Source organism: Molothrus aeneus, chromosome 1 (genome assembly GCF_037042795.1).
Source record: "Molothrus aeneus isolate 106 chromosome 1, BPBGC_Maene_1.0, whole genome shotgun sequence".
In the NCBI taxonomy this organism is placed as follows: Eukaryota; Metazoa; Chordata; class Aves; order Passeriformes; family Icteridae; genus Molothrus; species Molothrus aeneus.
Window position 1 is genome coordinate 110,243,306 of NC_089646.1, and position 13,415 is coordinate 110,256,720.

The 13,415-nt window shown below is 39.4% G+C and overlaps 1 protein-coding gene across 3 annotated transcripts in view; it reads right to left on the reverse strand.

Annotated features, from left to right (window-relative positions):
• Positions 1 to 13,415, reverse strand: part of NOL4 (nucleolar protein 4) — a 187,841-nt gene that overhangs the window by 132,830 nt on the left and 41,596 nt on the right. For all 3 annotated transcript variants that reach the window (XM_066562826.1, XM_066562834.1, XM_066562816.1), the window contains exons 3-5: positions 9,401 to 9,512; positions 8,786 to 8,898; positions 4,049 to 4,181 (exon numbers count right to left, since the gene is read on the reverse strand). In XM_066562826.1, coding sequence (XP_066418923.1) covers positions 4,049 to 4,181; positions 8,786 to 8,898; positions 9,401 to 9,512 — 358 coding nt within the window. The remainder of the gene's footprint in view (positions 1 to 4,048; positions 4,182 to 8,785; positions 8,899 to 9,400; positions 9,513 to 13,415) is intronic.

Genomic DNA, 13,415 nt, shown 5'->3' on the forward strand with positions numbered 1-13,415 from the left:
GTCTTATCCCTGACTTTTGCTTGATAGCTCACATAGTTAAAAAACCCCAAACAATAAAAAATGCAATGTCAAATTTATACTTAATTCTCCTCACTTCTAAGATTGTATATGCTCTTAACTTCGTCTAATAGAGCATCCCCCTACATATCTCATGTCTTGGTAACTAATGAACTACCACAGTGAGGAGGGAAACACACCCAGCTGCTCTGCACAGGGCTCCAGCTAACAGGCAAGGGCAACAAAAGTCCTATTTTCACTCAGGGTAGAAGCTGTTGCTGCTCCTTTGAAGGCCTATCTAGAGGTCACTTTTCACTACAAAAATCTTTTTTTTAGACAGATTGAACCACTAACTTAAAAAAACAAAAAAGCTCCCTTATTTCCAACTCAGTTCACAAACCCTGCCTGCTGTCTGTGGTCTGAGATGGGCAAAAGGGTTTGATCCAGCAACATCAGAGCCCCAAGAGCATTATTAAGAGAAAAGAGAATTAAAGACAGCTCTCAAGTTGGAGCTTTGCCTACAGATGAGTTACACACAGGGCTCACTCCAAAGACAGCTTAGGTCACAGAACTGTGTCATGTCTAGGGAAGCAAGAAAACAGGGGCAAGCAAGAGGCAAGCAAAAGAGAAAGGAACACATGAGCAATTTGCAGCTCTATTACCCAGCTGGCTGCAAGAGAAAACACCTCTGAGGCACTGAACAGAGAGCCATACCCCATTCCCAGCTGGGGAATGAACAAATTGTAAATTAGAGCTCCTTTCCTTTTCCATCTCCCCAGGGAAGAGCAGCAGCCCTTTTCCAACTCCTACCCCACCGTTGCAGCAGCCCTGCAGGTGCTCAGGATTTTCAGCCATTCACCAGCAGGTGTGACTCAAGACCTTGTTATTTAAAAGTGTACCAAGGCTAATCTAAAGTGGGAACTGTCCTTAGTAGTATTGCAGCAACTTCAGTGCCACGGATGCAATTCACCAACTCTCCACTCTTTTCATTATTTCCTTAATTCCCTGTACCCTTTCCACCCAATAAGCTTAGTACAAGTATTATGAAGCCTCAGTCCCCTTGCAGAGCCCAGGACTTTTGTGCAGTGCCAGCACTCATCTACTCTGAGCAAATATGCACCTTCTGTCTCGGTGCCCTCCCTCCTCAGCATTTTTCTCACCTTCCAAGGCATTTCTGGGTGTAGAAGTCTATTGCTTTCAGCTCATACTGTGAGTTGCTCTCATACTTGACTTTATTCTATTTAGGTTCAAGCAACCCAACCATGAGAAACAGGACACAGTATTGGGCTGGAACACATTGAGAAACCTCAGGTCAAATTTTCTAGTAGGAGCTCTGTAATGGACTCCCAATGAAAAATGCCTGTCTAAGTAGGATGCAAGTACAGCCCCAAGGGATGAGGCTATGAAAGCATCATATTTCTTTTACATAGACAGTGTCAACTGTCTATGCTCTGATAACTGGAGGAGGAGCCTCCATCTATCCCTCAGTAGCATGGTCCAGCTCACTATTACATTCCTCTAGGGTACACAGACTGTTTATATTCTAGTACCAAATCAATTTAAATCCATAGAAAAAAAACCCAGGGGATGTCCCAAAATATTTTCCATGCTATTTCACATGGAAAACCAGGTAAGTAAAGTGATTAAACACATCACCTTTAGGTACACTGGAGCTGTCCTTACTCCACCCCAGGCAGCAGTTTTCCTAATTATTCCCATTAGCAAATTATCCTCCCAAAGAGAGCATGTTTGGGGCAGCAGAAGACCTGTGCTATCCCATTCCACCCAGACACCATTTCCAACTGCGTGTACACAGGCAACCTTATGCAACAGCAAATTTCCACCTGCCAGGATGCAGCAAACACATTTCAGATGAGGCAAATGCCAAGTGTCTTTATGTATAGGCTGAATGTGGTGGCTGACATAAATTTCATAGACATGCAGAGTGTTTGAGGGAAGGGAGCAAGAATCACTTTTGACACGGATTCATGCTTTGCTGATGATTTCAGTGTGTGTGCGCTATAATTAAGGATTAAATTTGTAAAATTTTACAATGCAGCCCGTGACAGCAGAAGGGATTGTACTGCTAAATTCATTTAAGTTTCCTTTTATTTTCCCTCTTTCCTGTTCCAACTTCCCTTCCTCTACCTCTCATATTGTTTATTTTCTTCCAATCTTATTTTTTCCTGCCCTCTCCTCTCCTCCTTCTTCCCCCCCCACTTCTCTCATGTCTTTCTGCTCCTCCTTCAGCCCCTTCTTCCACATCTGAAACAGCAGCGTTGCTATAACTAGCCACACTTAGGTTTGCTAACTGACAACAGCTAGCAAAGGAAAACAATGAAGCAGGGAGAGTGGCTATTTCAAATCTCTCTATTAGCAGATGTTTTAGCCAGAAGATGCAGCAAAAAATAGGATTGGCTTAGGAAGGTGAGCAGGTGCCATCTGGGAGGAAGGGAAGGAAAGCTGAGAGATCTAAAGCCATACTGTAAGATCACACTGTCTGAAGTTCAAAGACCACAGTGGATTTACTTCCCATCATTTCAAATAGAAAGTGACAGATTTGCAGCATTTTATCATTCATACTTAAGGTCTAATATGATTACACGTGGCACATGAATCTGGTTGCAGCAGGTGTTAAGATATGTATGACAGGCATTTCTTCACAGGTTACTGTACTGAGCTATAATTTTTATTTCAGACATATGCATGCATGCAAATATTATTATGAAACTATATATGTGAAACTTCTACGGCACAGTATTGCAGTGAAAGCCAGATACATTAAAAAAACACCATCCTAAGTATCCCTGAAACCTCTAAGTCAGCAGTATTACTATATTATTCCTGTGAAAAGTCAAACTTCAACAGGAAAGTGAACTATCTTTTCATACATCATGTGCATCAGAACTGCTCCTTCAGTGAACATATGCAGACAGAAATTAGTTAAAAGCTGAAAAAAAATTGTTATGGCTAGAGGACACTTAGACAAAAGGCAGCTGTGGTTAGAATCTGGCCTATCAAATTATCACACACATCCTACTTCTTCTTTTGTTTGGAGAGCAACCCAGCTGAAGATCCAAGCCATCACCAGGTCCTATGAGCTACTATGCACCACACCCATTCTCACCTAAATATCTTACCAGCTAGCAAATGACCATGATGCATGAAGTGAAAAGCATCCAGTTTAGTCAAATCCCATATATTTAGTGTTCAAGAGAAATATAAAAAGCATTTCTGATTTGGCACATATGATCAGGAAATTCCCAAGCAGCAAGTACAGAATTCCAATGTGTTGTTTCTAATGGCAATTGAATAGACCTACACTTTGGGTGCTGAGCATTCATGTGCCACTCCTGAGCCACTGTCACAGTCTGTAGTAGACAGGCTATTTGTGAGCTCCATAATCCAGAAAAGTTCATTCCAAACCAGACGCATTTATCTTGCTATATAACAAGAGCTGAATCCAATGACTACACACCCATGTACCTTCATTGCCAAGTCAGTTTTATCTCTGACCAAAAAGTAGCTTTTTGTTGTAAAAAAGAAACAATTAACATACAAATGTGCAATGCTGCTTGCTGTTTTCTCATCTTTTGCCTCTATTTCTCCATAGGAATCTGTTGTTTTCATCCTGTCTTCTGAATACCACATTCCAGTTCCTATCTCCCAAATAACCAGCTTCTGTCACACTACTCTCCCTCCTCATAAAAACAACTTTCTCAGCTTTCTGGGTTGCCTCAGACAGGTTTGAGTTTCATTTCCTTTTATTCCTGAGCATGGTCACACTACAGATATATATCTAGAAACAGTACGATAATGCTACTTAAGATATAGTTGTCTAAGCACTCACCTGTTGCCTAAGCAACAAATAAATTAAGCTGAAAAAAACCAAAAAACTAATTTCTTCTTCTTCATGCCGAGATATAGGGAACATGTATTTCAAATTACCTAATGAAACACACTATGAAGAAAAGCAAATTCTAAAAGAAAACACAGAATGGGAGCAAAGACCGGGCAATGCCACATTTTCTGTACAAAATGAGAGCCTTACCATCCTGCTGGCCCTGGAGGTTCTGAGGACTTTGCATTCTCTCCTCCAGATTTGAGCTGAGGTCAGAGTTTACAGCTGACATTCTAGTTGAGTCACTCATATCAAACTCATCACTTTCTATAGAACTTTCATCCTACAAATAGAAAGAGACATGTCAGAAAACATGGTGCACTGTTCACATTATATGTGCAGTTCATTCTCTTCCCATTTGTTTCACTCACAAAAAGTGTGGAGTGTAATCATGCTAAACATTTTTGTATATAAGAAAACAAGCAGAGGACATCAAGAAGAGGGAGGAAACTACAGCATTTATTTGGTATGATATTCTGATAAATGCAATTTGCTCTACTATGAAGATACTACATAGTAGTTCCATAGTATATTCCAGAAAAGAATTGGTAACTAGAGACACCATACCAAGCCCTTGTTATTCAAATTTGACTGAGGAGACCTCCCTATATTCCCTGCCTGAATCCTTTACCTTTCCCACATGGAAGTGACCCCTGTGAGTGACCCCTGTCCTGGTTTGGGCTGGCATAGAGTTAATTTTCTTCCTAGTCCCTGGTACAGTGCTGTGCTTGGATTTAGTGTGGGAATAATGTTGATAACACACTGATGTTTTGGTTGTTGCTCAGTAGTGCTTACTCTAAATCAAGGAGTTTTCAGGTCTCATGCTCTGTCAGTGAGCAGGTGCACAAGGAGCCAGGAGGGAGCATGGCCAGGACAGCTGACCTGAACTGGCCAAAGGGATATTCCATACCACAGAGCATTACTCCCAGTATATAAACTGGGAGGACTTGACCAGAGGGAGACTGGCAGGGCATCATTCAGTGAGTGGGTGAGGAATTTTATTTAGCATCACATGTCTCTCTTGGATTTTATTCCTTCTTCTCTCTCTCTCCTTTCATTACAATTAGTAGTAGCAGTAGTGGCAGTAGTAGATTTTACTTTGTTTAAATTATTAAACTCTTCTCATCTCAACCCCTGGTTTTTCACTTTTTTTTCTGATTTTCTCCCCCATCCCACCAGAGTGGGTAGAGGAGTAAGCAAGGCACTACATGGTTCTGAGCTGCTGGCTGGGGTTAAACCAAAAAGACTCACAGGAAGATATTTTCAAATGGCAACCCGACCTGGTAAGAATCCATGGTCAAATTCCTTTGACATGATGTCACACTTACACTATGTTTAAAGAAGCATCAATGAAAATGAGAAAGCCTATAAAAGTTCTGAGCATGGTCGTGACAGTCAGTGGCAAATAAAAGTAATATAAACACAGGAGAATCATTGCAAATTTATTCTACATTGTACATCTTTAATATTATTTATCCATCAAGTCCAGTTACAGAGCATTTTACAGGGATGATAAGAAGGGCAAAAAGTAAAAGTCCTGATCATTATCCCCACTTATAAAAGCAAACAGTTTTAGGCATAGTCTAGAAAATATTCAAATACATATTTGACTTCAGTTGCTTCAGTCCCACTGAAGTTCACACATCTACTCATGGATTAGAAATTAAGTATCCACAAGTCTGGCTCTGGAAATGGCTGAGGCAATGTACAAACCTAAGGCAATATATTTTCAGTAACAACTTTTCTGATGGTTACTCCTGTTAAGAAGAAAAGTACTTGAAAGAGCTGAGAGAAAACTATGGCAAATAGATTTGTACATCCTGAAATGTTTGAAATAGTTTTCCAATTCATTTTTATTTGCATTTTTAAATAAAAACAGGACAAAACAGGATTCTGACTATTTTTGTGGGTTGTTCACCAGAACTGACCTAGAAAAATAGCAATCTCTAGAACATTATTTACTGTGTACTTGTTGTGAAGTGGATATTACAGGTATTAATATAGCTGCTTGCTTATTTCTGAGTGTTAACTCTTAAATCAGTTCCTCCCCTAGGTCTCAGCAATGTTTCCAGTTTGTATGGACATTTCTTCTATTTCCAGAAAGCAAGTTCCCTGCAGTAATGACTCATGTTAAATTAGGATGAAGTACTCCAAATGCCAGTCAGGAGCAAGAGTGGGACAACACACAAGGTGAAGCTGTTCTGCACTGCCACAGCAGGACAATGACAAATAAGGAATCCCTCGTTCTCAGGGATTTGTAAAAAAACAAATGGAAGAGTGAGGGCTTCTCTGACAGGCACCTGTCTGTCTTGCCTTACCCAAGGCAGGAGCACCCCAGTCACAGCAGCAGCAAACACCCAAACACTGCCCTCACAGATGGACCCCGGTGCCCATCAGCCTCCTGCCCAGACAGACATGGCCAGGGCACACACACACACCAGATGGGTCTGAGGTTTAGGGAAAATGCACTCTGCTTGTTCAAAGAGCAAGATAAGAAAACAAACTCCCCCAGACCTTCTGGATTGCTGTGTCTCCGTTAAAAAGCAGGGGTAATTCTCAGTGAATCCTGCAGGAACCAGCAAGCAGCAGCTCACATATTTCAGTTCTGAGGTTAGGCAATTTGATGGGCTCACAGAAAGGAGGCTCTGGCTGACACTTGCACAGTTATAAAACAACACACATAGGCAGCCTGTTTGCCTACAGCACTGCAGAATACCTCCACTTCACTTCCCAAACTGTGTACACCTCTATCTGTGTAAACCTCTATCTGTGTAAACCTCTATCTGAATCTGCATGGACACATGGGCATGGGAACAAAAACAGAGATCCACTGGCATCTTTATAACAGTTGCAGCACAGATCTAAATTCCCACACAGTGGTGGTGAGTTCTCCTTTTAGATGAAGCCTGTTTCCCTCTCATCAGTGGTCTCAGCTTAAAAATGTGGAATTGAAGATGAGAGAATTAGGAGATTTTCAGTCATTGTTCTAGCTAGCAGTGGGATCCAAGTTTACTTCTGTCTCAATTTCACACAAGAATACTGATATGATTGATTAAATCTTTCCTACAAACCCAAGCCTGGTTTTTAAGTGCATGAAATAGTTTGAACCAGATGTCTTGCTCCTTTGTACTACAACATTTTCTCTGTCATTTTGTTCTCAGGGCCAACAAATGTACAGCCCGGGGGAAAAAGAAAACCTTGGCAAAACCGTGATTTGAGAAAAGACATAAGGATTACTTTGAGAACTTTCCTTGTGCCCACTCTGTTCTGAAAAGTTATTATTACTAAAACATACAAAAAATTACTTTCATAAATCCAAAACTTTCCTTGTGCCCACTCTATCCTAAAAAAATTATTATTATTACTAAAACATATAAGAAATTACTTTCATAAATCCACTGCTGCAGGCATTTCATATACACTAACAACAGAGCTACAAAACCAAGCTGGGCAGAGAAATACCCAGCAAAGTTAAGTTCTGCTGCCTCCATATCATTGCCACTGGCTTGTCTAGATGAAAAACTAGTTCAACAAAAATTTCAGTCATCACACCAGAAAGACTACACCAAAATATTCAGGCTACAGAGGATCTGTGGCATGGGGTCCTGATCCAGTATGAGTGCTTGACCCTGTTGTGGAAGTAGTAATTCTCAAAGGGAAAAGGTATAGAAATCAAGGAGTCCTTTAATTCCTAAGGCTACTGCAGAATAAAACCTCTTTTCACCTGCTAGCTGAAACTCAACTTCCAGATCCCTCAAATAATCAAGAGACTCAATAGAAGGAAAGGATGAGCAGGCTGTATTTATGCATTAAGAAATTTGTGTTTGGGATCTCTCCCTACACCCTCTGCAATTAAAAACAAGGGTCAAACTGAAACAAGGATCCTGATATTTCTAGAATAGTGGTGAAATCCCCATTCCAGGGAGTGTTGAATAATTCATGAAATCTCCAGCAATAGCCCATACCTACTTATTGGTAAAACAAATCTGGCTGACTCTATACAAGTCAGAAGTCAGTCAGGGTCTTGACATAATCCAGCAGTTAAGGTTGTTTTTGAAGGCTTTCTTTATTAAAAAATATCTTGTTGCTGGACATGAAGACATAGAATGCAGAACTGGTTTTTTGCTGGCACATAGCTGAGCTTCTATTTGGCAGCTTAAATGGTAAATGAACAAACTTCTAGCAAAATGAGGTTACCACAAATAATTTGGTATGGGCCTGTGAATTGATGGAGCACTTCTTCAGATCTGGGAAAACTCTGGATAAAGCAGAGAAAGCAAACAACCCTTGAGAACAAATAAATACAATCCAACCCAAATTCTTTATGAAGAAGCTTGATTCTCAGTCTACTTCTCCCCCTTCTTTTTTTCTACCTTTTTATTCAAAATATCAAAAGCAACTCCTATTCTTATCATTAAGCTTTTTGCCTTGAAGTTTTCAACTGATGTTGCCAGGACTTTCATCACTTTCAGTACCAGGTGTTGCATTGTGTTTGCTAACCTTGAGAACACCATGGCAGTCATTTCAGCTGCTGATGGTATTGGTTTCTAAAAGCAGACAGTGGAAGTCACTGCTGGGCACAGAACTAAGCCTCAAGTGAACATGCTGCCCACATCACCCTTTCCACTGGTCCAGCGAAAGAGCACCTCCAGGCAATTCAAAGTACACTCACTACCCCCAGTCACAGAAGGGCCATAAATCATATTTTCTCTCAATCTGATTGCTTGAAAACAACCCTGCCTTGGCTTCAGACTGACTGTTTTAGCAACAAAATTATAAAGATGGGATCAACAATCATCTTCACTTCAGTTTCCTAGCCACCTGAAAGACAAGTACAAAACAACACAGGAGAACAGAAAACCAGATTTAAAAGATTTCAGGTTTTACCTCATCTTGCTGTGAATTTAGTAGCTGCAGCTTCATGTGTTTCATATATGCCATAGTAATGGGCATGTTGTAATCAATCATACTGGTCACCAAAGTTGGAGGTTTTCCATTATCTGCAAAAAAATAGTAATTATGTTAATTGTAGAGGCTATGTCAGCCTATTCTGCAGTTAAAGTCAGATTGTTATATTATTTAGCTCTAACTTTTGCATTTGCAATCACTTGTAGGCTGTAGAAATGGAATTCTCCCAAAAAAAAAGGAAAACCAAGATCAAACCCTGAAAACTGATGAGCTCTTCTACCCTAAATGACTACAGCCCATATACCCTATCTATTCCTTACGCTTAAGCTCCCATACAAACACTTCCACAGCAAAATAAATTATTTCCTCCAGATAAAACTATATTTCTATTGAGGGTGCAGATGGCATTACACTCCATCCTTAAGTGAAAGCAGAAGATTCACTACCTTCCAGCTTAAGTAAATGAGATGATCTGACTTAGTGAACTGTTACAAGTCTACCAAATTTATATGAACCCTCACTTAAGCTAGGAACCTATAAATGGGTATTAGAAATGAAATTACTTTACATCCCACTATTTGACACTAAAACTACCTTTATGATCCGCTCCATCTGGGTTTAAATGCATTCTTTTCTGGCACTCTGAGCAGCTCATTAGAAATCGTGTCACCGCTTCTCTCGGTAGGAAGGCATAGGTCTCCGAAATCTGAAATTAATAACAAAATATAGGTGTTAATATGTAAGCTGATTGAGCATGATTTAAGAGACCTGATCATCATATTTCCAAATAAGGCACATTATCTTTTAATGCCAGGAAGCACAATGAAAGCATGTTCTGCATACTATGTAGGATTTCAAGAAGCATCTCTCCAATCTACCTACTTAGCATCTAATGGCTACTAACAGTTGGTACTGAAAAAAAATCCCACTTATGTCAAAAGTGGGGGGTTGTTTTCTGTTTACAGTTCATTTCAAATTCCTTTCAACAAAAAGATTCATACATAACAGCTATCCCACTGTGGAATGGTATCAAAAAAAGTTGAGAGAAACCTTTTCTTAATAGCCAATGCCATAAAAAGAAAGTACTTGTCTTATGTGATCTATTTTTTTTTTTTTTTGCTGTAACAATACATAGACAGATATAGGACTTGATGTATTAGCAGCAAAGAAGGTTGCCTTACTATTTTAACTTTGTACTTGAATGTTTTGTGAAAATATTTTTCTAAAGCTTGTGGTTTTGTACTTTGAAATACCTATGTTATTTTTACTAATAGTTAAAGAATTTGTGAACCAGTTGATTTTAGAGACTCTGCTTTACCTGGCAATATTTTGAAACAACAGGTTTTAGTTGTTTCTTGATTTCAACAAAATCATTGTTTCTAACCACATACTCACAAGTAGGCACCAGAGGGATTTGTTTCTCTTTTGAGAGGGAGAGGAGGAAGAAGTTGTTACTGGTTTTAAAGATTGCATTCCCCTCACCCCAAAGGATGTATCTGTCTTTACCGACATTTCGCCTTGCTGAAAAGGACCCGGAGGCTGGTGCCAAGCTGAAAATGAGATAGCAGCATACTCTCTGATCCCAGAAAAACTACATCTCATACTGGCTACTTTAACTGTAGAGCCAACAGATCAAGAAAAATTATTATCCCTCTCTACTCAGCGCTGGTAAGAAAGCAGCTGGAATAATGTGCCCAGGTTTCCCCTCAAAGTTCACATTCTTCTCCACACTTCAAGAAGGCTGCAAGAAGCAGGAGATGGCTCTGAGCCAGGCCATCATAGCAGCTGGAACCTAAAGGAAACTTTGAAAGAAAGGTTGAGGGAGATAGATTCCTTTCATGTAGGTTATGAGGCCAAGAAAGATCTCATTTTAGCCCACTGCTGCCTGAAAGGGAGTTAAAAATCTGTAGAGAAAAACTCTTTATAGTGTATAACCAGGGAGAACAACAGAGGTGTCTTGGGACATTCAAACCAGACATCAGCAGAAAGTGTTACACTCCAGTGCACTGGAGCAGCTTTATCAGATGGGTGGAGTTTGATGAAAACATCCAAACTTGGGCGTTTTCAAGCTAATAAAAGGCAAATGCATGGCTTTTCTGTGATTCCTTAGATATGTTGATGTATATACACTGAACAGTGCAAGCGTTGTAATGAATCTCTAGCCTCTTTTTTCCCAACTATGGTGGCTATCTTACTATGGAGATAATCCTTAATGGAAGACCAAGGCCCAGCAAGAGAGACTAAGAGAGTGAGTTGTTAATCTGTTTGTACTCCCCTACTGTAAAACCTACAGCAGGATCTGATTGCCTGTCAAGCACTATGCTGAGATGCAAGTCTCAGCAGGAAGTGAAGAAGAATGGAGATGGTGTTTATGAAAGTGTGGCTACAGAAAGGACAAGATCATGATTTAACTAGAATTAAATGGGATTACATATTGTCCTAATCACTTCTGCCCCTAAAAAGGGAGCTAAGAGGAGGAAGAATGGTCACTTTTCCACTTGGCTTGTCACCTACTTAATCTATGTTGAATTTTACATTTCCTAAAACTCCATGGACCAAATTTATCAGTGGCAGAATTTTTGAAAATAGGTGGAATTTAAATTAGTTTTTGTTGATGTGATGTGTGTCACGTCCATAAATAGAAATGATGCATTATAAAATGGGAATGCAAAATATACAAAATATACCATCATGTCTATAACATTGGGTTTAGGCTGTTTATTGTTATTGTTTTCTTATATAATGGAAATCTTATTGGGGAGGGAGAAGAGAATTAGTATTAAAGCAAATATTGTGATGAAAATTGGCAAAGATTTTTCCTGGGCCTGAAACACCTTTTCTGAAAATTAAGGCACTAAATGAAGCCACTTTTGAATGGGAGGTCCTACTAAAAATACATTTTTAGATTATTTTTTCCTGTTTTTTATACCCACAGAACAGATGCTTATTTACCTTTCCAAACATGAAAACACTGGTTATACTCATGCTTTATGGAAATTAAAAAAAGAACATAAAACCAGCTAGAATTCAGTATTGAAAAAATTGGAAAGTGCACATACACAGCAACCTCTCTCTTACAACATTTAACATGTTTAGCACTGTATTGAAATTAATGGAGCTTACCAATGGACTCATTAGTCCCCTGCATTCGATAGGAACGCTCCATTTATTCTAATCAAGCATCTCTGTCAAAATTCCAGTTCTGCTCAAACAAGATGAAATTCCTCCATGGAGAGAAAGTGAGCTAAGGCCTAGATTTGATAGGTCTGCTCCACTGACTATAAGGGAACTGGGTTTTATAACTAAATTTGTCCATAGAGCAGATGCTCGTGTCTCCAACCTCCCACTGCAACACAGTTTTAAGGATGCCCTTCCCTAAATAACTCCAGATTTCACCAACTTCCTCCCCTGTTTATTTTATAATTTGAATCAATCACTGACATTCCTAGACTTCTGACTGTATAAATTTCCATAACACAACAGGAATCACATTAAAAGAGATACATAAGGAGCATAGCCCACAACATTCCTTATTCTTGTTGCCTGAATACATAGAAAAGAAAGGTGTCTTTCACTGCCAGGAAGCTGATGAATTCTCACTCCCCAACTGCACAATTTCACACCCCCAGCAGTGCAGACCCTTGTTTGCCTTTCATCTCTATTTTATAAGATGCAGACAGCCACTCGCTCTGGCCGAGCTCTGAACCAGCTGTAGCCAAGAAATGCTCAACCAAATTAGCACAAGGCTGAACATAAAATCCCATATTTCAGCTCTCAGTAGAGTTTACCAGGTTATGCACAAGACTGAACTGATGTAATTCATGGGGCTGGCTTGCATGTGAGTGTTTCAGAGAACAACCTGGAGGCCTATGACACCTTCTAAGTAATTACACAAAAATACCTGAGTGGTCTGATTTCATCAGGAAAAATTGTTTCTGTCCTTTACTCAATCCAAAAGAAGGAAGTAATGACTCAGCCCTTGCTGATGCTGTATCCTCTAACTGCCTTCACTGGCCCAGCTTCTAGCCCTCTTCTCAAGGCTATTAGCTAATAAAATATATAGCAAAAGAATATGCATTTATTGTAAATCCATGCAAAAAAAAAAAAAAGATTCAAAGATGAACATGCTTCTACATTTTAAGAAAAAATAGTCAGAAAAAAGAAGTGGGGGATATTGCCTTATTTACATTCATACTCTGACAAATCAGACTGTCATATTTTTGGCATGACTTCCAAGAAACTTCTAATGCACATGCCCCTTCCCATCAAAGACCAATGAGTGCTGATTTACCATATTGATAAAATTACTTGGATTGACTTTAAAAAATATTATAACTATACTTTTCTCAAATATATAAGCTCTAGAAATATCCCTATGGGATTCTTTACTCTTACTTGTGTTTTTATTGCACATAAGTACATCTTCTGCTGCTTGTAGAGATGTGTTATCTCATAACTGGATGTGTTCTGTATCATGGAGAAATCAGAAAAACAGCAGATTCTAGCAGGTTTGTGTTTAGATATTGCATACTAGGTATAGCTATTATAGCTATATGCCTTTTTACATTGTAAAGATATATGAAGAAGAAACAGAACTTCCAGAGCATTA